Here is a 26,470-nt window from a genome sequence, read left to right on the forward strand (position 1 = left end):
ATGATTTCATTTATATGAAATGTCCAGAAGAGGCAAATCCATATTGGAAAAGTAGATTAGTGGTTGTCTACATCTGGGGGGGGGGGGGTGCAGGTGAGGAGGTGGGGTGATGGGATAACAGCAAAGATAAAACGTTTTAAGAATTACTGTGGTCGTTAGGTATGCACAAGTCTAAATGACCTAAGAGCCACTGAACTGTATGGTTATATGAACTACAGCTAAGTCGTTAAAAAAATAAAGGCATTATTTAATATCACTTACTGAGAAAAAGTTGTTTAACACTGGTTTCTAAGATTTGTAGTTGTGTCTGACATCCAAAAAAATTTAAGCAAGGGGCAGACTTGTCTTGCTCAAGCTCGACATCTCCTTCCATAGAACTTCCAGGAGCCCTAAAGTTCAAATTTCCTATAATCAAGCAAACTAGGAGATAAGACTTGATCAAGGATTCTGTTATTATAGCAAGCCAACCTGCAGTAGCAGGCACTGGTGAGTGTTATGGCCTGTTATGGCATGGGGTGGCCTTGTGCCCAACAAGGTCGAATTCCACACCCTTCCTGGAACCTGTCTACACCAGTGCACTTCCTCACAAGTCCCACAGGGCATAAGAATGCTAGTTTCCCCTTGGACTAACACCAGGGTTTTAACTTTGTGCTATTTAACCAAACCACCAGGAATTTGTGTCTGTTCAGTACCAGCAACACGCTTGATAGTTTCTGAGGAGCAGAGAAATTACGATTCAAACCTGAGAGCTAACCTCAGCTCATATACAGGCTCTGTATTCAGACAGAAACAGAGTAAACAGAACAATACCGTGTCCACTTATTAGGGAACAGGAGGTTACTGACTGTAAGCACAGAGAAGCTAAGCAGAGGTAGAGGTGGGACAGCTTCATGAAGATTTTGAAACCAGGATATGATATGATTAACCTTAATATGAATAGACAAAAAAAAAAAGAAAATAGACCAGGTATGAGAACCTATTATTGAACATGTTATTTCTCCCATAAGGAAATTAACAACTTTCCCCAACTTTTAATGGTTTTCTTTTTTGTTCTACTTTTTAACAACTATAGTCAACCCTTGAACACAGGTTTGAACTGTGTGGATCTACTTACATGTAGATTTCTTACAGTACAGGACTGTAAATGTATTTTCTCATGATTTGGTAACATTTCTTCTCTAGCCTACTTTAAGAATACAATATAGAATACATATACAAAATATGTGTTGACTGTTATGTTACTGTTATTGTTTCTCATCAATCAACAATGGGCTACTGGGCAGCCTGAGTGGCTCAGTGGTTTGGCGCCGCCTTCAGCGGGGGCCTGATCCTGGCTGGAGACCTGGGATCAAGTCCCACATCGGGGTCCCTGTATGGAGCCTGCTTCTCCCTCTGCCTGTGTCTCTGCCCCCCCCCCCAACCCCCCGTGTCTCTGATGAATAAATAAATAAAATCTTTTTAAAAAAATAGGCTACCAATAATTAAGTTTTTGGGGAGTCAAAAGTTATACTTAAAAGAGTTTGGATGGCACAAGGGGTCAGTGACCCCAGCCTCCTTGTTCAAGGGTAAACTGCATTCAGCAAGTGAGCACGGGCATCTGTTGCTGTTGCTGAAGTCGTAGATGGTAGAGAGGTAGCAATTTCACAGCACCCTTGAATGTGATGTCAAAACATAAAGCTGGTGTCAGTTATAGGAATGGATTTCATCCTGGTTGCTGGCTTTGAGAGCCACAGCAGTGGAGGATGAAGTAGGTATAGGAGGGATGAATGATGGTCCCAAGACAACTAGCCCTCCACCAGATTTTTATTCCTAGTCATCCACCAGCTCCAACAAATATCAAGTAGGAAAAGAAAAAACATACTCATTTGGTGGCCTAGGTATTTACTATTTTATTTCCACCTTAGAGAAATAACACGTTTCTAATATGAAGCACAAAGGAGCTTGTTTATTAACATTTATGGTAATGTTGTGTGGCCACCCCTCTGCAATCCTGGAGGCTTGACCAAGGCACTAATCATGGTGATGCGGCCCCACGTCGTCCAATGGGGATCATACCTGCCAGGTATCTGGAGGAAATCAATGGGGCACACGCTGAGGGTTTGGGCACAAAGGCCTTCCAATTACTAGGCCTAAATAATTATTTATGGTGCCAGTGTTAGAAAGGGCTACTTCAATTGTCCTATTAGATAGAGACATGCTATTTTATTTTTTGATTCAATTTAGACTTGAAAAAATAAAACCTTTTATCTTCCTTAAGGATCTATACTCTTGGCTTCAAGAACATGGTGATCAAGGGCTCACCTTGAACAAACATCCCCCTTACAGGAGATGGCAGGATATGGAGCCACCCTCTCTAGCCAAGGGTGGCGCTGGGGATGGAGGTGTGCAATAAGGAATCTTAAGGGAAGGAAACATTCTGAAGGATCAGAATATATTTGAAACTCATGCCACATAATAGAGGTGTCATTTTTATTTTATTTAAGGAGAAAGGGGGGAGGGGACAACAGTAATTTTCATAATACACAGAAGACAAGTTGAAGTTAGCACTGGGGGTTGGCGGGGGGAGGCCATGTATTTACCACCAGTCTGCTTTGTAGCTCTAGGATTAGTAAATGTAATGCACTCTGTCATTTGTATTACTGTTTAGCAAATTTATAGTTGGCAAAATTAGGGATTATGAATCACTGTAAATGGACTACCACTATGTTGAAAACCTAAATTACCCATAAAAAATCACTTTAAAAATAACCATAAATATACGATGCACATTAGTGTCACAAAACCATTTTTGTAAACATTTTCTTCAACATAACATGTGCATGACGAAAAAAAACACTGCACTCAGTACAGAGTTACTCTGATTTAAATACAGAAAGGAATTACTTATTAAAGCTTTGACTACATCTACAGACATATCTGTATTTTGTTTTGAAGAGCAGTGCTAGATAGTCCAATGTTCCATATTTAATGGTATAATACTGTTTTCTTCTGTAATTTTGCCATTTTAGCACTTTTGTGAAGTCACTACCCTGTTAAAGGAAAAAAAAAAAAAAATCCCTTTTCTAGAAGAATGAAATTTCACCTGCTTGTAATCTTTTCTGGAGAAACCTAACTGGGGACCTGTGTGAAGCTCCAGCAACAGAATCTGGTTTATGAGGTGCTGAGGCCAAGAAGGCCACCCCACAAGGACAAATGGCTGTCTGACCTCAGTGACTTAAGCCCAGGGATGGATTTGATCACATTCAACACAAACACCAAGAGTGACTTCCTGGTGCTTCATGAGCAGGACAGGCACAATTCTGGCTTGAGCTCAGACCCCATCACCTCTGAGAGGAAATCCAGTTTTTGTCAAGTTCTAACTACTCAGTAATCCCAATGAAAAACCCTTTGAATTATCTGTGCACCTTGGCATACAGACACTGAGCTCCAAGTCTGTGCATACATAAAACCATGATGCCTGAGTCTTTTCTCTTTCTTCCTTATTGGTATCAGAAGCTTAAGCTTTTTTTCAGACACCTGTTCAACTTTACCTCTCTGTGAAGTCATGGGAGAGGCTATAATCAACCCAGCCATCCAGTACATTCTCCTCTCGGTAGGCATACGTGTTCACGTATGTGCACATGTTCACGTGGCACATTTCATCTTACTCCAAAAGCCGATAAATGCAGGAAATCACCAGCAGTGATCTGATTTTGACTGAAGTCCTGTGGTGATGGTGTCTGGCTCATCTCAAAAGTACCTTCCAAAGGTGGAAGTAACTCTTCAATCTTCTCTATGTTAACTATAAGTTAGTAGGAAAGAACTAGTCCTTTCTGCTTTGGACATTAGCATCACTCCAAAGTCATAGAGATGGAAAATCCTTTTCCAATGCCTTGTCCTTTTCAAAAGGGCAAGGTTTTCTCAGCTTATCTTGTCTTTGTGTTAGGTACACCTGTGTCGTTTCTGCTTCTGTGAGTTTATCTACTTTTTGCTAGGTTTTTGTAATTCCAGGACAGCCTTTAGCAAAGGTGCTGAATCAGGAGGAAGAGAATGAAAGGGGTCAAAGTGGATGCCAAATAGGATGAGAACACTGGGCAAAGCCTTGACAGGTAGGTGAAATGCCTATTACCTTTTGGGGAGAAAAATCTTCCTTTTTCATGTTGTAAAAGAAACTTAACCACAAAGGAGGATTAAGCCTAGGAAACACCAAGTTCTGTTTGGCAAAGTTTAAAGCCACCATCACACATTATTCTCCTTCAAAACTCAACAGGAGGAAAGTAAGCTGGCAGAGCCAGGACACCGAGCACTGCTCCTTTATCAGAGGAATTGAGTGACCATGAAGCCATAAAACAAATTATTACCCAAGACATTTATTACAAATGTCATGAACATATTCATAAAGTAAAATTGGTTTAAAAAACAGAGAGAGAACAAGAGAGCAAGTGAGAGGAGAAAAGCCAGGGCTTTGATATTACACCTAAAACACAGGAAGATGCCATCTTATGAATAAGCAGTATTAACTACATTCTTAAAATAGTTTTAGTGCATTGCATTTTTAGAAAAGGGAAACATCACCCCTCCCCCACCCCAAGAAAAAGTTCCTGCAACACTGAACAGTTTGTGTGACTATTCTAATATGACCACCCGTCTGCTACCAAACCCCAAATTGAGAACAATGAGGCCTCTTATGTTGTAGGCCATAGTTGCCCATCAACCACTAATGGTAAATCTGGTGAAAACGAAGCATTCTGCTCTCTGAACTTAGAAAACAGATTGCATCTGTCAGCATGATGAAGCCATATGGCTATTTCCTATCTTCAGGGGTAATTTCTCTTGTGCCTACTGAGACCTGTGACAAAATAACAGTCAAACTTCAATCTGATAGTTTTGGTATTAAGATTAAATTAAACATTAATTTTTCCTCCAAAAACATATAAACTAAACCACCTCTTAATGCATTACAAACAATGAGGTAGGCAAAAAAATAAACATGTGGTTGAAAAAATTTCTTTTCCTCTGCAAGTGCAGACTGTGGGTAAAACTGTTGTCGCACTTCTAGGTTTAAACAAAAATTAAACCTTTAACTGAGGCAGTGCTAATACTGTCACACAACAAAGTTCTGGCCGTTATACAAATGCACACATTTTCTTTTTCTTTTTTTTTTTTTTTTTTAAAAGAACCATTTGCACATGATTTAGGCAAAACCTGGTACACAGAAAAATGACTGAGTTTTTGGCCAAGCCAAAAAAAAAAAAAAAAAAAAAAAAAATCCAAATAAACAAAATGGGACCCTCCCCTTAACCCACCCCACCCTGCCTCCCAAGGCCCCACCCACAAAAAAGTTATCCTAGTAACTGTGTCTTTCACATTTTATAAATATTAACTTCTTAAACCTGCACCTTCTTCTTTGACCACATATTGTCACATTACAAAAAAGAAATGTCAATTAAATACACTGTTAATGTTACTATATTAAATCTGCTCTCTGCTTCAGTAAGCTGCTCATTAGAGCACCATTTTACACCTCCGTGTGCCCATTTCCAACAAAACCAATGGCATGTTCATGGTCTCCACCTTCAATACCCATAAGACAGAGTCACTCAGAGACAAGGAATTCTGGAGCTGAAGGAAAGGCATTTGCTTTCTGGTCTAATGCTCAATCCCAAACACTTATAGCACCTGATGGTAGAATATGAACAGCACCAGCTGCATTGCAGCCTTGATTTATTTTTGAGTAGGGAAAAGAAAAGAAGGGGGATAAACTGTAAGAGGTGCAGAAAGGAAACAAAACAAAACAAAACAAAACACCCCACACACGGTGTCTGCACACACAGCTGTCCTGGACTACATCGGTGCAGCTCTGAGCTCCAGTTGCAAGGAATTCCAAGTTCTCAGGATCTTGAAGACTCTGGGGGGCCAGCAAGCCTCATTCCACCACTTTTACCAGCTCAGAAGAGAAGTCCTGCCTAACGTCATGAAATAAACCTGGCTGCTGCCACCAGACCGAACAGAGGCAAAGAAGACCTGTGAAAACAAGAGAAAAAGAGAGAGAGATTTATTATGAAAATACAACCCAGTCTTTAGGGGAAATGCTTCCCATGGTTCCCAGGCTGATAACCTAGAGCCACTGATACCTCAACACTTCCAAATGTAGGAAGCTTAAAAGCCCAAAGTCCCTTTCCAAAAGAAGACTTGAGATGATATCAATTTATCATATATAAGCAGTCATCATCTCTGTAGCCAATTTTTATTAGAACTAAGAAGGCTAACACTGCCATACGGAGTTTTTTCAAAAAGAAAAATAATGGCATTTCTGAAACTGAGCTATTTCTTTTTACCTCTATTGCTAATATCCTATAAAAGATAAATGTGTTTGGAAAATACAATAAGCAATGGAGGGGACTCCTGGGCAACTGGATTTTTCTCTTAAAAAATTAAGCTAAAACATATTAGTTATTTCATAGGACTCTATGGTCAAACGACTCTGACAATTTACTTTTGGACCTTTTATTAATAAACTTTAAGTGATGTACATTATAAATAAAAATATCTAAACGTCCCACATTCAAAGAATAGTATAGTTATGGCTACATTAAATATACTCAGGAAAATATAAGCCAAAAAGCTGGCAAAATCCTAAACTGGGTCAGAGGTTCAAGGTAAACAATTTGGGATATACTACTAGGAAAACAATTTGGGAGATACTACTAGGAAAAAAATGTCAATCCCATTAGTAAATGAGCTATAGAGTATTGTAGGAAAGTGGGCTGGTGGTGATGCAGCTTATTTAATGTACATGTAGTTAGGCAGGAGAACTGGCTGCCGAGGGCAAACCTACAGCTCCTGTGACAAGTTGAATTTTTAAATTTAATCTGAGAAGTCAATCAGTGGGCCAGTGGCTAGTATTTTTAATATATTTTAATGTGAAGCAAGAAGTAGAAATGTTTGTAACAAATTCCTAAGGTTGCAAAAGGCTGCCTCAAGTGGTCAGAGGCTTTCCATCCAGGTGGAGGGAATGAGAAAGAAAACTGGGCTTGGTAAAGGTCAGGCCCACCAGGAGGTCCTTCTCAAAGCAAGTGGGATGGGTCAACACCCTAGGCCATCCAAGGTGCTCCACTCCAAGGCTGGCTTAGGGAGGCGCTTCCAGGGAGAAAGTAAGCCCAGGAAGAGATAAAGATGTGGCCAGTTTTGAAAAACAAGAGTTTTAAATGGGGCTTTGAGGCCTTAGGATCTCAGCTGCAGGAGGTCCTTACGCTTCTGCATAAAATGAGGGATGCAGTTAGGTATTTCTGACATGTGAACTATGTAATTATTTCACTACTTAGAAGCAGACAAGTGTTATCTTTCTGACAAATATCAAGAGAGAGGAAACTTTTACCCTATCCAAATTTGCAAGGTGGTTCTTTTCAATCATAAAAGACTCCTATTCATTTAAATTGGCAGCTCTAACCTTCCCTGTCCCTAACCTCAAACACAGCTCACACACATCACCTAACAGGTAAAAAAACCACCACCACAAACAGACCAACATATAATTACTTTGGCAGAGACAAGTTATCTCTTCCCCCCTTGTAAGCAAACACAAAATTAAATATATCCCACCCCCCATATACAGGTCTAAAAAGTCAATTCTAAAATGTTGCTTGATGAATTTATTTCAGAATCTAAACACCAAGAAAAGGCTTCGCCAAACTCCATGGAAAATAAACCATTACTAAAACTAGTAGCAGCTAAAAAGAAGTTGTAAGAAAACCATTACCTTGTCATTGCGTTCACATAGGAATTTTAGTCTTTGAGCCCTTTTGTGCATAAACACACCATCCAAATGACCAGTTTCCACAGATCGGATCTCTATGGCCTTTTCTCCCCAGCCCATCGTCTGGTTGGATCGAATATATGCTTTTTGAGGAGGGGGGGGGGGGGAAACATGTAATTGATAAAGATAAGGAAACATCCATGAAAAGATGCTGCTCATATACTATACACACACCTGAATGTCTAGTATTTAAGGATTGTTGTTGTTGTTTTTAAAGATTTTATTTATTTGTTCCTGAGAGACACAGAGAGAGAGGGGGAGAGAGAGGCAGAGATACAGGCAGAGGGAGAAGCAGGCTCCATGCAGGGAGCCTGATGTGGGACTTGATCGGGTCTCCAGGATCACGCCCTGGGCTGAAGGCTGTGCTAAACCGCTGAGCCACATGTGCTGCCCAAGGATTGTTGTTTTTAAGGAATTTTGCCTCTGTAACCTTTTAAAGTTAATCTTGGGAAGTGGACATTTGAATTTTTGAAATGGTTGAATTGCTTATTGTGAGGAATGACCCACTGGATACAGAGTTTAGTGCTCATATTTTTATGAAAAGTCACAAAGAAGGCAGGAAAATGTGATAAAAAGAGATAGTGACTAATTGCAATAAAACCAGAACAGGTCAGGGATATAAACTAAAAATTTCAGATAGCAGCCTTTCTGCCCCTTTATTCTTGAACACACATCAGAAGATCGAGAGGCTGTGTTCATAGTTGTGGCTCTGCCACTCTAAGGAACAAGTCCCTTACCCATTTTTTCTGTCTCACCTTACTTTCCACAAATCAGTCAACATCTGTCCTATTTCCCTGGATATCTTAAGGATTAAATGAAGGATTGTAAATGGTAGAGTCTTATTTTTTTTTTTTAAGATTTTACTTATTTGAGAGAGTGAGAGAGATAGTGAGAGGTGAACAGCAGTGAGGGCCGGGGTGGGGCGGGGGTGGGGGTGGGGGAGAAGAGCAGAGAGAGAGGGAGAAGCAAACTCCCTGCTAAGCAGGGAGCCTGATGCAGAGCTTGATTCCAGGACCCTGGGACCATGACCTGAGCTGAAGGCAAATGCTTAACCCAATGAGCCACTCAGGTGCTCCAATGACAGTTTTAGAAGTGTTCAATAATTACTTGGATTTTGTTTTAAAATAGATGATTGACCAGTCCTGTGGTCTACAGTCGTCTCACTTTCCACTATCTATTGCCAACCATTCTATTTTTTTTTCCCCACAACCATTCTGCTAAATGACCAGAAGGTCTAAACAACACATAAAACTGGTGTGATAAATAATGCAGTTTTAGAGAAGACTCCACTTTTACAAATGCTATCTCTTCCTGAGTGATACCTACCTACAGATGTTGGCATCTCTCCCCACTGCAGAACCACATCCTTGGTGATTCTTCCATAAGTATTCACATAAACCCCTTCATCTTCATAGCACACCAGAAGCTCCATGCCATCTGTGTTGGGGAGGATGATGATTGCATGGGGTTTGATGCTACACTGGATCTAGAGAAGAGGAACAAAGCATAGGGAAGTATGTTTGTGGTTATTTCTATCCCTGCAAAAGTGCTCAAAAAGGCTGTCTTGGTGAATGCATTGGTTAATATTCTTGGTGAATAAATACAGCAATTGAATAAAATTTTGGAAAACCCATGCAAAATATATCTCAAAAACTACCTTTTCCAAGTCACATACTCTACTAGTTCACATTTTCTGAGGCCCCTGGAACAAGTTTGGATTGTGGATTCCATTAAGAAATTTTGTTTCCCAAACCACCTCCAACCCAGGGATGTTCTGTACTGCCAGCAACTGCCCCCACGTCCATCCCATGTTAGTCAAAGCCAAGGCTAAGAGGTTTTCAGGAGGGCTTCACAGAGCCAAGAGAATGGATTTCCATTTGTCTCAGAGCATGCAGCTACTGAAAATGGTACATTGTTTAAATACTCACCCCCATACCAAGGGGAAGTAAGGAATCCCTGCTTGTGTTAGTTCACTAAGCAGAGTAAAGAAAAAAGTCAAAACAAAATGAAGCCAGTCAACCAACCATAGAGTGTGGGTTCTTTCTTACGTGTGTTGGTAGATAAATGTCATAGACTGATCCAGAATCCACATCAACAGCATGGAATCCAGCACAGGATCCATAGATCACTTTCAACCTCTGGCCTTCCTCCACAGTGAGATCCACCAGCAATGGCTTATGTACTAATTCCCCAAATGACTACAAAGTAACAAAGAGAGAAACAGTAAGACAGAGTAGAACTTATTTCTGATAGATCAAATTAGAGAAACCAAACCCAAGGTACTTATTCATTTCACAGTTACCGAGCCAATCTGGCAACAACCAGAAGCAAAAATCCTCTAGAAAATAAGACTTTAATTTACTATGCTTTTGTCTGTCAATCAGCAGATGGAAGACAACTCTTCCAGAAGCCATGCTGCAAATTCTGCCTACCTGACCCAAGAATTCCACTCTGCTGTTTGTCTTGGTGACAAATACATCTAAAGTGAAATAATCAGGACTTTCTGTAGCATATTATTCTACTATTCAAATGCATACAATGGAGAAAAAGGAGGTGTTGTAGGAGTCATATATTGAGAATGTTTAGCAAGGTTATCATAGTCACCATATAGACTTCTACTTTCATTTCCTGACTAGGGTGATATGGTGATGAAAAGCTGTACTGGGATAGCCTGGATGACCCCATTTCTTCAAAAGTATCAATACCTATAGCTCACAAGACATATATAAACAATATATTTATAAAAGCAACTAGAATACACCTGGCACATGAAGAATATTAAGACCAGATCTCAGAATATAACTGTAATTTTATAGCCAATTACTTTTAGTCAATAATAAGTGGATTTATTTTTTAAACAAATATGGTAACCCCATTATCCAACTTTACTGGGGAATCAAACAACAAGCGGTCTAAATATGTCAATTTTCCAAACACTTGAAGCTTACTCTTAATAATAAAATGTATTTTAAAACTATTAAAAAATAGAATCAGGGGATCCTTGGGTGGCTCAGCAGTTTAGTGCCTGCCCTTGGCCCAGGGCGTGATCCTGAAGACCTGGGATCCAGTCCCACATTGGGCTCCCTGTATGGAGCCTGCTTCTCCCTCTGCCTGTGTCTCTGCCTCTTTCTTTCTGTGTCATGAATAAATAAATAAAATCTTTAAAAAATAAAAACAGAACCATTTTGGATGAAAAATTCTTAATTGCTTGATATGCACTAAGAGAGTCCCAGGGATATCCTTAAGATTTGGTGTCTAATATTAGAAATGATGTTATTAAATTATTTATAATATCTAATGTCATAGTAATATCATTTTAATTAACAATTTCCTAAGTTTGTATCTAATGTAAACTCTAGAATTATAAAAAATACTAAAAATATCCACATAGAACACTGCTAAGATTTTTCTAGTTTTTCCCTTAAACAAAAATGATGTATTACTCATGTTTTTAACTTCTATTTAAAGCATAATATATATTCCTTGTGTCATTAAGAATTTCTATAGTTTAATTTTTAGTACTCTATTGAATAGATACACCTTCAACTGCCTATTGTTGGATACTTTTTTGCTATTAGAACATATCTAAATCTTTATATACATGCAAGACTTCAGGTAGAAGGTCAAGGTCTCCTTTTTAAATAGAGGCGGTGTTATTTTGTCCTTTCTTCTGTTACCATATTGACATATCAATTGAAGTGTCTGCCAAACCTTTAGCTTTCTCCTTCTCATACTCTGAGGGCTCAGAAAGCAGACAGTAAGGCCTACTATTTTGGAAATGGCCTTTCTTATGATAAAGTTGTATACTGTGTTATTTCACAATTTTTTAAAATCATCAGTCTTAACTGTTTAGAGTTTCGAAATTTATTGCCTGGCTCTTGGTCACACATGCATGGCTGAGGCTACTTGCAAGTACACTTGATGCTGTTACCTTAAAGGCCATAAATTTGTGATATGGCTTGGGTGCCCACGCATAGACCTCCACAGAACTCTTCAAAGCAATTACCAGAAATTTGATTCTTTCATATTTTACTGAAAACAACAAACATAAAACAAGAGAAGCACAGGTCAGAATAACATGGAAATCTAAATTCAGTTAGCTGTCTTTTGCAAACTTTTAAATAGGCCTTCTATTGAGTCATTCAGACCAATAGGAGAAAATTACTGAGTGATCAAATCTCAGAGTTTCCTTTCCTAATACTTTTATGTATGATTCAGGCTGTTCCCATCTTTCTTGATGATGTATGGAATTCAACTCTAATACTCTAATTACTATCAGTGAGTACTTTCACTAATGTTCCTAATCCTCTTAGATTGCAAGTATTTAATAATCAAGGACAATGCCAGCCATACAACTCTGAAGTCTTAGGGGCTTAGTATGACTTCAAAAGGATAATGATATGGTTAATCAGTTAAGTATCACTTCAAACCACTTCCTGATCTACAGAGGTAGTGACTACTTGAATTCTACCTAAAGTTCTGTATGAAAAGAGCAGTAGTAAAGGAAGTATAGTTGAAAATGCCTTTTTTACAAAGCTATTTTGGTTCCCCTACAGCCAGGCACCTCTGCTTAGAAACAGATGCTCTCTGGGTGTTGTATGTAAGTGATGAATCACTGAATTCTACTCTAGAAACCAATACTGCACTATATGTTAACAAAATTTAGATAAATAAACAAACATGGTTACACCATTATAAACAAACAAACCCACCCAGATTCTCTGAGGGGCTGTGACTGCACATGCCACCCTACCAGTTTCTTTATAAGCTATCTGATGTCATGCTACTACTACTGGATTCTTCCTTTGCACATGAGAGATGGCTTAACTTGATAAGCCTCTTTGTTAAATTCCATATACTGTCACTATTCAAATAAATCACTGACACTAATATTAAGACACAAAGGATTATAAGAGGTTGTCCAAATTAATGCTGTTTAGAAGGATTTTCTGCAATGATGAAAAGGTTTTATATATGTACTGTTAATAAGATAGCCACTAGTTGTATGTGGCTATCGGTACCTGGAATATACTACTGCCACTGAGGAACTACATTTTAAAGTTTATTTTGTGTTAATTAAATACAAATTTAAGTTGCCCCTATTCTTGATGAAAACTATACTATACAGCACAGGTCTTGATAAATGGAATATAATTTCCTGGAAGTATAAAGATAATGAATGAATGGTACTGTACACTGTTATCTCAGAAAATGTTTGTGATTCATTCTGCAAGAATGACAGGTCTGAGGATTGCGGTTTTGTTCTGATGAAAAAAGCCCAGCAGCACAATCTAACATCTGCCTCTAGCTCCCCCTGTAGGATAATCTATTCATGTACATTTTACCTGTTTTGGTCTGTTTCATTAAGTTTAGATTTAGAGGATTGTAGTTACACCTCAACAATTCTTTCACATAAACACAACATAGAAAATTCTAATCCAAAAATTTAATCAAGGAGATAGTACTACTTTCTAGCAACACAGAATCATTCCAAGATAATTGGAATGACTGTGCCTGTAGTCATTATTAATCAATGAGCTGAGAGTTGTAGATAGATCATATATATAAGAGTAAAGGACTATAATATCCTTGGAAGCAGAGGACTACAGTATATACTTTCATAAACTTAGAAAAAAAATTAGCAGAAATCAATATATAATAGGACACTTAGGGTTAGTCAGTCTTAGATTTCTAGAGACCATTTGTTGCTTTTCTCAAATTCCCATTTCAAATTCTATTACAGTATATCATCTCTCCCATAAAAGTTTAATTTGGCTAAACTCCATTATTTCCCCTGTATTTTCAACATTAGTACCAGTATTTTGATTTTTCTCATACATAAAAAATTTGTTTTACATTTTTTTCTTGTGAGTTCTTATTTCATATGAACCACAGACTGTAAGCCAACAAGAAAAAAAGAAGACAGTTGCTATGAAACAATGGCTGACCAGCTAGATTCATTTAGTAGCACAGTAGCTCTGCATAGTGTACTTCATTCAAAACGACAAGTTCTTTGGTCAAAGTCTCAAATGTTCTATCAGTAGATGCCAAGGACCCAAAGTCCTCTAAATGGAGAACAGGCCTGAAGCGCTAAGCAAGAATCCAAATTGGCTGGCTTTCCTTTGGCAAAGTTTCCTTAGAAAGCTTCTTGTGGCCACAGCTTACAGAGAAGAATGTGGACCGTAAAAGAGGAAGGTGAAAAGCCTCGCTTACAAGATGAACCGCAAGGATGAGACGGATGGAGGACAGAGTAAGCAGCAGGAATGAACAATGTTATGCTAAAACGTGCCCTGTGAGTCTAGATGACACTTCAGGATTAGAAGATGCCTTACAAACATAATCGCAAAAATAAGCCAGAGGGATCAGAAACTAAACCGTGCAAAACAAAACCCTTATGACCCTCCCGGAGCTTACCAACTTTATAGTGTACACATCCTTCCAAATCTCCCACAGTCGTCCATCCCTGCTTCTTCTCAACTTCTGGATCATTGTGAAGTATTTTATTTCTTAACCAGGACAAATAGTAGACACGTAACTTATCCTTTTTGCCTAGTAAAACAAATATAAATATTTTATACACATATTCAAAGTAGATATCATTAGTAACAACAGTAGCTAAAGAAATGCCAACGAACAATAAATATCGTTCCAAGGGCACCAACTCTATGAGTTTTACTAGCATCTCAATTTAAGCTATTCAGATGGACTCTGAAACTCCTACAGAATCAATATCAGGTAAAGGCCTGAGTTAGAAGGAAAGACTTTGTTTATTAATTTATTTGAGAGAGAAAGAGAAAAAGAGTGAGAGCAGAGGGGCAGAAGAGAGAGAACCTTAAATAGGCTCCACACTGAGCACAGAGCCTAACATGGGACTCAATCTCATAATCCTGAGACTGTGACAGGAGCTGAAATCAAGAGTCAGACGCTTAACCGAATGAGCTATTCAGGCATCCCAGAAGAAAAGATTTTAAAAGAATAAAGAACCTACACTTATATAAACAGATAATATCCATAAACCACAAAGGAAGGGTGTTTCCACTTACCACTCCTAAAATGCTCTGTAATAGGACAAAGGAAATAAAAGGTATACAAACTGGGATGGAATAAATACAGCATTGTGTAGGTAGAAAATACCAAAGAACTGGTTATAAAACAAAACCTGTAACTAATAAGTGATTATAGTAAGGTTGCAAGTTACAAGGTTCATATATAGAAATCAACTGCTTTCTTATATACTTGCAACAAACAATTGGAAATTTGAAATTAAAAACACAGCACCTCCTGTAGAAGCACTAAAAACAGGGGCGCCTGGGTGGATCAGTTGGTTGAGAGTCTAACTCTTGATTTTGGCTCAGGTCATGATCTCAGGGTCACGAGACTGAGTATCAGGCTCCATGTTCAGCAAGGAAACTGCTTGAGATTCTCTCCCTCTTCCCCGTCCCTCCCCTCCCTCACTCTAAAAAACAAATAAATCTTAAAAAAAAAAAAAGTACTAAAAACAAAAAAATATATAATTATAAAACTCTACTGCTAAGACAGCAATTCTACTCAATTCCATCTATAGAATCAATGTAATCCCAATCAAAATCCTATCAAGTTATTTCATACATATTAATAAATTGATTCTATAAAGTTATAACAATCAAGACAATGTGGGTTATCAAAAAGGAAAAACAGACCCACACAAAGATAATGAACTAATCTTTGACAAAGGAACAAAGGCAACTGAGTGGAAAAAGGATGGTCTTTTCAACAATCATTGCTAAACTAACTGGATAACCCATACCAAAAAAATGATTTATAGACTTTGAACCCTTCACAAAGATCAACTCAAAATGGATCTTAGACCCACATATGAAATACAATGTCATAAAGATTCTAGAAGATAACATAGGAGAAAATCTAAGTACAATCTCCTTGGGTTTGGCAATGACTTTATCTAAAAAGTCATGATCCATGAAAGAAAAAATTGGGAAGTTAGACTTCATTAAAATTAGAAACATCTGTTCTGCAGAAGACACTGTTAAGAGAATGGGCTGACAAGCCACAAACTGGGGAAAAAAATATCTGCAAAACTAAAGTACTTGTATCCAAAATATAAAGAACTCTTCAAACTCAAGAGTAGGAAAAACAAACAACCCAATTATTAAATAGACAAAAGACCTTAACAGATAGCTCACTAAAGATGACATATATAGGTGACAAATAAGCAGGTGAAAAGATACTCAATACTCATCATGTCATCAGGGAATTAAAAATTAAAATAATGAAATACTACTACATGAATCCAAAACACCAACAATATCAAAGGCTGATGTGGATGTGGAGCAGAAGGGACTCTTCATTTGTGGCCTGTAGGAATTCAAAATGATACAACCACTTTGGAAGACAGGCTGGCTATTTCTTACAGCTAAATGTAGTCTTCTTACCTTACATTCCAGCAGTCATGGTCCTAGGTGTTTAACTAAGCACATGAGCTGAAACCTGAGGTCTATACAAAAAGCTGTCCACAATATTTGTAGCAGCTTTATTCCTAACTGCTAAAAATTTGGAAGCAACCAAGAAGTCTTTCAATAAGTGAATGGATAAACAAAATGGCACATCCACACAACAGATTAATCAGCAATAAAAAGAAATTAAAAAGACTATCAAGTCCAGAAAGACATGGAAGAAGTTTAAATACATATCGCTAACATCAAGAAGCCAGTCTGAAAAGGCTACATACTATATGATTCCAACTATAACATTCTGGAGAAGGTCATATATAGAGTTATAAAAAAAATCAGTTGTTGCAAGGGACTTTGGGGGAGAGATGGATGAATAGGTGGAGCACGGGATTTTTAGGGCAGTGAAATTAGTCTGTAATGGTGGATAATTATGTATTCGTCAGAACCCACAGAACTGCACAACACAGAGAGTGAACCTCAATGTAAAACACTGACTGTAGTTAATAATGTGTTAATAATGGTTCACCAATTATAACAAATGTACTACACTAATGCAGATGATCATGAAAATTGGAGGTGGGGAGTGGGGGTAATACAGGAATTGTCTCTAATTTTTCGATCAACTTTTCTGTAAATCTAAAGATGCTTTCAAAAAAGACACAGCCAGATACAAAACAATGCCTATTGTTTTACCATTTATATGAATTCAGTTCAATGCAAGTAAAACCAATTTAAGGTATTAAAGAACAGTGTTTCCCTCTGGAGACCAGGGCAGGCAGTGACTGGGAGACAGCAGAACAGGGACTGCAGGGGAGCTTCTGGGCAACTTGGGATTGCTGCATTTCTTCACCAGGGTAGGTGAATGGATTCTAGGTAGATGGATTCTAACTGTGACAATTCACTGAACTGTGTATTTATAATCTTTTTTTGTATAGTTATAATCTATGCACTTTCTGTATTATACCATACTTCAATCTTTTTAAGTTTTGAAGACTTTATTGAATAATTTCCCACATTCAAAATGTTAAATGAAACAAAAACCATGTAGAGTTTTATGTATAGTGTTCCATTGCCATATCGTGATAAATATGTATAGAAACGAGAAGGAAGAGAGGCATCTGGTGGCTCAGTCGGTTAAGCGTCTGCCTTTGGGGTCACATGATACTGGGGTTTTGAGATGGAACCCCACATGGGGCTCCCTGCTTGGTGATAGCCTCCCCCCACCCCTGCCTTGTGTTTACTGTCTCATGCTCTCTGTCTCTCTCTCTCTCTCAAATAACTAAATAAAATCTTTTTTTTTTAATGAGGAAATATAAAAAAATGTCAACAAGAGTTGTCTCCGAGATAGGAAGAATAAAACAAAATGCTACCTTAAGTTTTTTTCTTAGGGTAAGAAAGCTTTTTGAAGCTTCCCACAATTAACATTATTACTTCATGATTGTAAAAGCCATTAAAAACTAGAAAAAGAGGAAAAGAATACAGAAAAGTAGACTGAAAAATTATTATTGGTGTCAACTGATTAGTGATTCCCATTAATCATCTTGTTCACTGGATCATAAAATGAAGTTTAAATCACTTTTAGCAGCAAATTTATTTTTGCTCCAATTTTAAAACCCGCTCCCCATCAATACTCAAGTTGCAAACGACTGTTTTCTCATTTAAAGTATGAGCTAGATGGCAAAATTTCTGCATTTCAACAAAGATCTTTTATTTACAACCAAAAACCTTTCTGAAAACTAAAATAACTCCAAGAAATGTTACATATAAAAAAATATAAGCTTGGGCTAGCAGATGATTAAATCAAAATTGCTGCTGGTTATTTTAAGGCCTATTTAAACTGTTTCAATTTTACATACTCTTGACACCAGCAATAAAACAAATTATTAGGATATTATTATCTGCGCAACATGGATATGTATGCATAATGGTTAATTAAGCTACAAGATGTATGTGAAAAATGTATGAGAGAGAAAAAAGGGATAAACTGAAAGACTTACAACAAAAGTAAATAAATTTTAGAATATGTATGCAAAGAAACTCTATAGTCACATAAAATCAATGTCATGGAGAAATGTTTAATGGCACAGAAAGAGCAAGCTACATGATTTGGGCAAATAGAATGAATAGAATACACTCTCATTCCAAGACAGTGGTTACCATGGACAGCTGGACAGGGTGCTAACTGCACATACAAGAGTGTATTTATACTTAACCTGTTAAAACTAGCTAATCAGTACATGGGTGTCATTATTATGTAATTATTTTCTATTATTTTCTGTATTTTTGAAATATAACCATTTTTATGCAGATTCCTCCCTTTTAGTGTGTATGCTTAAGATTAGAGTTAAAACTTGAAAAGTCAAACTTGAAAAGTGTCTCTGATTTTACATTTCATTTCTCTTACTTTTCTGCAGTAGTTTATTTTCTACAACGAACACACATTACATAGTTAATATGAGAAAAATACTCCTTGCAGAAAGAAACATATTAGGTGTTAACTGATGTAAGAAAAAATATAATAAGGTAAACTTTTACCATCATGGAAGAGCACAGTTCCTTCTGTATGAAAGAGTCCTGTGGGTGGAAGTGGACACAAACCTCTGTGCTGGAGAAGCCACATTAAACCCAACCAGCAATGAGGTGGAGAATCGTCATGTGGATCAGTGTCTACTAGAGAATGCATGTCCCTGTGCCTGTCAAAACTGCTCTTTAGAGGAGCCACAGGTTCAGTGCATACTTGTGGGTCACATCTGAATACATTTTTTTATCACCTTATTGTAAAACCATGCTATGGCTGTACCTCATTTAGCCATTACTTCAAAAAAATGAGCTAATAGAATTTAGTACTGGGAAGTAATCTTGCTTTACTAAATGAACACTTACCAGATATTGTCACCAAGACATTCAAGCCTTCAAGGACATCCATTTGCTGAAATCGTCTTCGGTTGATCAGGGGATATACCTTCCCTTGGCCACTTCTGTCCAGCAGCATCAGGCCACTCTCTGTACCCACTAGCAAATTCACTCCTGTTTTAAGGATACAGAAAGACCTGAATTTTATGCTTTCTGTGGCAAACAGTGGTTGTATAGAAAAGATAACACTATCTATCTGGAAAGGAGTGGTTTTCGTAACTCACCCACAAAAAGAAATGCTTGGAATAGTCAGAGTTATAAAGTGACCAAATGACAACAAATCACCATAGAGGAGTGACAATGAAATATTTCTATCTGAAAAAAGGTATGAGAGAAAACCACTTTGGGGATCTTGGGGAAGTTGGAAACCTGGAATTTACGTATGTGGTTATGGTACTGCCATTCAAACTTAAATAGGAACTTCACTAACAGAGTGCCAGGTTCACAACGATGAGTTACAAATTGCTGAAGCATTGAGGTTGGCCATTTTATAGTGACTACCTCCCTAACAATGCAGAACTATATTAGGACATTTTTATTCATGTTTTCCCTCCATATCCCTAAGTGAGATTATTCTAATTAGCTTCACAGTTACTTGCAGCAGAAAAACAAGACATTAACTGATAGAGCTGCTGCCAGATACAGTCCATTCTAAAAGTTCCATTTCAGGTAGTATTTCAGCTATCTTCCCAATCTTCAGTATAAAATGCAGCTGAAAAAAATCCATATTAAGAATCTGGTAATGGGGAACCTGGGTGGCTCAGTGGTTGAGTGTCTGCCTTTGGCTCAGGATGTGATCCCAGAGTCCTGGGATCGAGTCCCACATGAGACTCCCCCACAGAGAGCCTGCTTCTCCCTCTGTCTATGTCTCTGCCTCTCTCCATGTGTCTCTCATGAATAAATAAATAAAATCTTAAAAAAAAAAAAAAAAAAGCATCCGGTGATAACTACCCAAAGTGTGAGCCTTTGAAATCTTTCCATTATTTGTGGTTTCCAAAAATAAATAGCATCCAATTATCAGTCAAGATTTTACAGCAATGAATAAAGGAATAAAAGACAAAAGCTGAAAAAGTCTTTTCATAAACACACAAAAAAGCATATATAGGCACTTACACTCTACCTTGTAATTCTCCATTATGTATTTCCAAGCACTGTGTAATTTTGTAAAGTACTATTAGTAGTCAAAGGAATATTAACAGTCACTGGAAAATAACCACCTTGAAATTATGGGCCTATGAAAAAATTAAGCTGCATGCCACAATAACCTTTTATAAACATGATTTTTAAACCTTTTGACTGTTAAATATAATTAAACTTTACATGCTAATTGCTCAAAGGTAAGCTGTACTAGGTACTGCAATTGTATTCATAGGAATCCAGTATTGGTTGATGGAAAAAATGGCTAAGAGCTCTATAACATGTGATTTAAAGTCTCCTTTAAATTCTATGATGATATTACAAGGCAAAGCTCTGTAGTAAACTGCAGACAGTTTACTATTAAGAATGGGAACAGGGGTACTGGCTCGATCAGTCAGTAGAGCATGTGACTCTTGATCTCAGGGTTGTAGGCTTGAGCACCATGCTGGGTGTAGACATTTTGTTTAAAAAAAAAAAAAGGTGGAAATAATGATGTTCAAAATGTGTTAAAATAATCCTGGCTGCAAATGGAAAAACTGTCTTAATACAAAAATATAATAAATATATAGCAACTTGCAAAACAAAAGTTATATAGTTATGTAACGTGATTAAAAAAGAATGCTTGAGGGCAGCCCATGCGGCTCAGCAGTTAAGCAGCACCGTCAGACCAGGGCATGATCCTGGAGACCCAGGATCGAGTCCCATGTCAGGCTCCCTGCATGGAGCCTGCTTCTCCCTCTGCCTGTGTCTCTGCCTCTCTCTTTCTGTGTCTCTCATGAATAAATAAAATCTTAAAAAAAAAGAATGCTTGAGGCTAGCCTGTTCCAAGGAGGCACAAAAACCCCACTTAACCTGATCAGCAGACCCTAAATGAGTTACCACACTTAATAGTGCCCTCTGAATTTTCTCCTCTTGTCAGTTTAGCTCTTTCATAGTACATGTTTTAACTTTTCTGGGTCTAAGTCTTTAAAAGGCTCATTTTAAAACTTAACTTAAAAGGCTTTTTTTTATCTTACATTTTAGCTTAGCTATCAGAGGCAGTTTAAGGAAGCTCACCACCAATGTGCCCCAAGCCAAGGAACAACTCGAATATACCAATTTACAGAAACATTTCAATTTTAAGTCATCTGTTTATCCCTCCTTTCCACACACTGATAAAATAGAAAGTTCCACTGCAATTTTAAAAACACAAGCTCAAGATACTCTCTTTTCTCTGAGATACTAAAGAGTTAATTAGGAAAAAAGAAGGATTTTAGTTACAAAATCAGTTAATGGCACAAAAATGGGTGTCCAGCACTTTGCAGGACAATAGAGGAATATAAAATCAGTGTAAGACTGCTACCAAGTGCAAACTTTCTGGATAAAAACTACTTTAGCAATTTTAAAATAATAACTTATTAACATATTTCCTATACTAAATATAATGTACAAATTTTGATGACATACAATCCCCCCACAAAGGGCCTTCAGAAAGAAAAATGATGGAATTCAACCCTGTGATGGGATCACAACTGGCATTCACAGAGCAACACTTAACAGGACCATGGGGGACAATGCTGTGACAGCTGCCTTACAAGATTCCAGTAATCTCCTCAATGTGTCTACTATTACCTTTACCTATGGGGTTAATACAAAAAAGGCCTTATGATCACTAAGGGACTTAAGATATTTGGTAGTGACAAGGACAGAAATCCAGGACTCAAAGAGTCAAAGAGAAAGTAGGTATGTCAGCAAAGGGGAGAAGACTCTCCTGAAATCCTTGAAAGAAGGCCGAATAGGAGCTTGGGAAAGGGGCAGGAGAGAAGTCAACAGACAGATAAGTCTAGAAGGTGAACAAGGAGAACTTCTAACAAGTAACAGACCCCCTCTTTAACAACAGGAATGACGAACATCGTGAAGTTCAGGAGGCAAGCAACGAGACCCTCAAGTCTTGGGTAAGGTTAGGGGGTGAGGGGTAGAGTGGGTGTGGACAGGAGGGTCGATTTGGTCACCCTGGAGGCCATCATGGACATTCCAACAAACCACACGCTGAGGCTGATGTGCAGTGCACTCAAACCAAAATGGATCACATGTCTTCTGTCCATTCACATTTGCATTGTCAAGGAAGGAGCTGACCAGAAACAGGGTCCCTGCTAAAAACAGCTGATTTCGGGGTTTAGACAGGAGAAGAACAAGAACAAAGTGTGGGACTGGAAGACAAGGGAAGGCCAAGAGCAGGGTCTGTCTGCGGTAGTGGGGAAGGTGATGGCGCAGGAGCAACAGAGAGGCCAGCCTCAGAATGAGAGGGCAAGTCTTGCATGTGGCGGCCTCCCCAGGCACAATGTCTCATGGCATCTCAAGCTGTGAGAAGAAGCTACATCAACACTGCGGAGATGGAACAGGGAAAGGCGGCACGGCACCACAGTGCCCTTCTGTACACTCTGGCCAGTGGCAAACTGCTTTTAAAAGCTTCATTTCCATGTTAGGCTCAAGTCATGAAGAGCAGGGAAAAAATGTCAAACTGAAGCATTTAAAAACAATCCAATAGGCTTCTTCATTTTCCCTGTAAGTAAGGACCAAATCAAATGTCCTCATCTTTTCACTTTTTTTCTTTACATGAAGAAATGGGAGAGGAGTTTCCATTCCAATACCTGGTGGCTGAAAAGAGTGCAAGCACGCACATATACCTGCATGATTCTGCAGGAGAAGGTAACAAGGGTACGCATTACAGAAGTCTTCCAACTTATCTGTCTCAACAACTCTTTACAAAATCCCCCAACTGTCCAAAATACTACCTTCTCTAAAAGACCAGTCTACCCTCAGGAAAATAAAAAAATGACATCACAGTGGCCGTAAGATACCTACCCCATAAGGCAGCACACAGAATCTCGGAGTTAAATCTCTTCTTATATTTACGAATCTCCGGGGTATCACTCTGTGGCCTAGTGTTGGTGGGATTCACATTGACCACTGAGCCCTTCCGGGTAGGATCTTGCCTTATGGCTTCTGGTCTCATTCCATCACAGGAAAATCCCACTAGAACAGAGTACAATTGAAATTATCTTCTGTACACACAAATGCTGCATCTGTCTCCCTCTCCTACCACATCTAAAGTAAATATTCATATGCTATAATGTCAAGGAAAAGAAATTTGTAAGAAATGTATATGGAAAAGGGAAACTGACTATGCAGCTCATTGCAAGTAAAGCAATGCAAACGAGATGGGTGTTTCTGTATCCGAGGTCTGTGCCTGCACACCACCACCACGTCATGCCTAAGCCATCAGAAAGAGCAACACAAAGTGACCGAGTCCTATTTGTCAGCTGCTTTCTTGTCGCTGGTTTACTTACCCACAGAAGTCACTGTTGTCCCACTAGATGGAGAAATCTGTAGTAATCTGGGGTCTATAAAAGGTGTAAAGGAGGAGGAAGATTTGTGTTTCTGGAGTGTGCTACTAGCGGACTGAGTCTGCAATGTAAATTTCAATTTTATTAATACAAATGACATTAAAAAGATGAACACAAAACATTTCAAGCCACTTCTCTACTGCACAGTTTCCCACTAGCAAGCCCTGTCCCTCCTGCATCATTCCCCCCAAAAGCTCTCTGGGGGAGGGGGGCTCTGCATGTGCACAACACACCCCACCAACAGGCCGTACAACCTGGAACCACCAAAAGAGCTACATCTCTTTTCAGAAATACTGTTCATCTAAGACAGGAATGCTGCGAACTACCAACAAAATCTATATTTCACGCTCCTAGGTTTTTTGTTTTTCTTTTTAAGTAAATAATTAAAACAAAAACTCCTAAAGGAGGTTTGAAATGTCTATCTTAATTCATCAATTTCTGAATTTACTCCTCTGTCTAAAAGAGGCCAATTAACCTATGTTGGAATATTGGCAAATCTTTACTTTGTATTATTTAACGTGAGCCTCTTGCCAGAAAGCTACAGAAGCTTTGGCTACCACCGTTTTAGGTGCATCATCAGTAAACCCATATTGAACAGGGGCTCATTAGTGAAAGGTGCAAACGACAAGATATGGTACATACTTTAGCTCTTTTAGGAGCACTAGTGTTTTGGTTAATAGTGTAACTTAAGACAAAAAAAAAAAACACAAAGAAAGTGAAACAAATTGTTAAGTGGAAATGTAATGACAATTAAAAACAAAACAAACAGAAAAATAAACTTGCCAGTTTAGTGAGTTAAGGGTTATAGTAAATACTGTACATTAGAGCAAGATGGAGCCAAGTTTAAATATAAATATAAGGAGAAATGTTGAGTGTAGGTGGCATATATCACTGGAGAAAAAAAGAACACTTCCGATCAAGTGCTTTAGTCCTGAAATCTTTCGCCCTCCGTGGGCAGCTAAAAGTCACCGTGTGCTAGAGCCCAAGCCTGCCCAGGTTCCCAGGCTTTCTCCTCCCACTGGATATAGCCGCCTGCTGGCAAGCTTCCCACCCTGCCCTATGACCAATGGCCAGTCCATCCAATGGCCAGTCTTATGCAAGCCCACCTTACTTGCCCCTGGCTCCTCAGGGGGAAAGAATTATATTCTGATTCTTTCTAAAAAGGGAACCAACACAGGAGCAGGTAGATACAGGCTGGGAGTAAATGTTTACATTAACAAGACTGGCTGAAGCTACGTGCCACTTTCAACCTCGTTCAACTGTTAGACAAGTGCATTTCAACCAAACTTCCCAAGAAATCAAACTGCTTGTTTTAATTTAGTATAGGGTGCTCAAGGGGGACTCTCTCACTGCACTGGGGGCATAATCTTGTTCCAAAGAGCAAAGCATCACCCAACTAGTACCCAGACTGAGTGAGCACCACAGCCAAGCCTTCAAACGAGCACACAGGATTTCCCACTCAAAATTTTAAATTAAAAGCATGCTCAGATCTTTGCTCTTAACACCCTAATTTTCTAGATTTCCCTAAAAATCATTTGGCCTTTACTTAAACTCTGAGTGATTGCAAATAAGTCCTTTTTAACAGAGTGGGTGAAAACAAAGGATTAACCAATCAACAATCTTCCCCCATCAAAAACAAAAAGCAACCCAGGCCTATTTGAAGGAGATTCCTATAGAGGATAACAAGCGTGTCCAGATAAGGCCAAGTCAGCTTAACCAATTTTTTCTGTATTTTATTTTTCAGATAAAAAGAATCAAAAAAGCAGATTCCACAAAGGACTACAAGAATTTCATGCCAAATACATAATGGATCTGAGAACACAGCATTTTATTTAGACTTTTATAAAATAAACTGAATAAAGAAGCCATGCAACTACACTTATCTAGAGAAAAGTAAACAGTGAACTGGCAAGTTGGAGGGACATTGATCTAGGGTTACGGGATTTGTATGCAGATCTGAGACATGTTACTTGGGGTTGGGGAGAAGGGTAGGTGACAGAAGAAAGCAGGTGGGGAGGGAGGGGTGAGGGGCGTGGGAAAGGTCTCCTCTGCAAACTAACTACTAGGCAGTGCTGGTCAAACCCTAGGAAAGCAGCCAGCTGTGGTGCGAGACATACCTCATTAGTAGTGAGCTTGTCCTGGGGTGTCTGTGGGGACATGGTGGGTGTCGGCTGGCTGGAGGATGGGGAGGAGGAGGTGGAGGAAGTGGAGGAGGAATGGCTTTGCTGTAAGAGATCTGGCAAGAGGTGAATGCGACCGGCAAAGCCATTGCTCTCATGATGGCTGGCGCGCTTTTGGTCAACTGTACTCTGTAGAAAAAACAGGCACACTCGTCTCGCTCAAGCGCTGCTGAAATTCCCTATGACCCTACTGATAACTGACTTTAAGGTGCTGTGTGACTTTTCAAACTCTGTTAAGTTATCAAGGAAAGACCGGAGGAAACTGGCCGGAATTGTTCACACTTCCTCGCCAAATGCCTCGCCTGAGCCAACAGAATTCAAAGTACCTCATCTGGTGGCCATGGGACTTGAGCAGTGACTACCTAATCTGGTTTCTCTGCCGCACTAGCTATTGTTACCAAAACCACTCGCCTTTTTTTTTTTCTTTAAAAATCTTCCTGTCTAAAACTCTAGAGAGTACCCTGTCGCTTCTTTGAATCCTGGTCTTTTCCACGTTCTTCTCACTGTCCATCCGAATGCATTGCCATTGCATGAAACACACTCAGGAAAAGTCCAAAACACTAGAAAGGCGCCTGTTTTATGTCACGGGAAGTGCATCACTTCTCTGTTTTC

The 26,470-nt window shown here is 38.7% G+C and overlaps 1 protein-coding gene across 50 annotated transcripts in view; it reads right to left on the bottom strand.

Moving 5' to 3' along the window:
• Nucleotides 1-2,455: 2,455 nt before the first annotated feature.
• MAP4K4 (mitogen-activated protein kinase kinase kinase kinase 4) overlaps nucleotides 2,456-26,470 on the bottom strand; it is a 191,159-nt gene continuing 167,144 nt past the window's right edge. For 18 of the 50 annotated variants that reach the window (XM_072844437.1, XM_072844439.1, XM_072844442.1 and 15 more), the window contains 10 exons: nucleotides 25,796-25,987; nucleotides 23,622-23,739; nucleotides 23,137-23,307; nucleotides 19,126-19,269; nucleotides 14,210-14,344; nucleotides 11,727-11,827; nucleotides 9,820-9,993; nucleotides 9,122-9,281; nucleotides 7,739-7,878; nucleotides 2,456-6,003 (listed from right to left, as the gene is read on the bottom strand). In XM_072844437.1, the coding sequence (XP_072700538.1) occupies nucleotides 5,920-6,003; nucleotides 7,739-7,878; nucleotides 9,122-9,281; nucleotides 9,820-9,993; nucleotides 11,727-11,827; nucleotides 14,210-14,344; nucleotides 19,126-19,269; nucleotides 23,137-23,307; nucleotides 23,622-23,739; nucleotides 25,796-25,987 (1,419 nt within the window). In that variant the 3' untranslated portion in view covers nucleotides 2,456-5,919. The remainder of the gene's footprint in view (nucleotides 6,004-7,738; nucleotides 7,879-9,121; nucleotides 9,282-9,819; nucleotides 9,994-11,726; nucleotides 11,828-14,209; nucleotides 14,345-19,125; nucleotides 19,270-23,136; nucleotides 23,308-23,621; nucleotides 23,740-25,795; nucleotides 25,988-26,470) is intronic. The other 32 variants (XM_072844470.1, XM_072844474.1, XM_072844436.1 and 29 more) reach the window with 3 other exon arrangements.

Source organism: Canis lupus, chromosome 11, assembly GCF_048164855.1.
Source record: "Canis lupus baileyi chromosome 11, mCanLup2.hap1, whole genome shotgun sequence".
Classification (NCBI taxonomy): domain Eukaryota; kingdom Metazoa; phylum Chordata; class Mammalia; order Carnivora; family Canidae; genus Canis; species Canis lupus.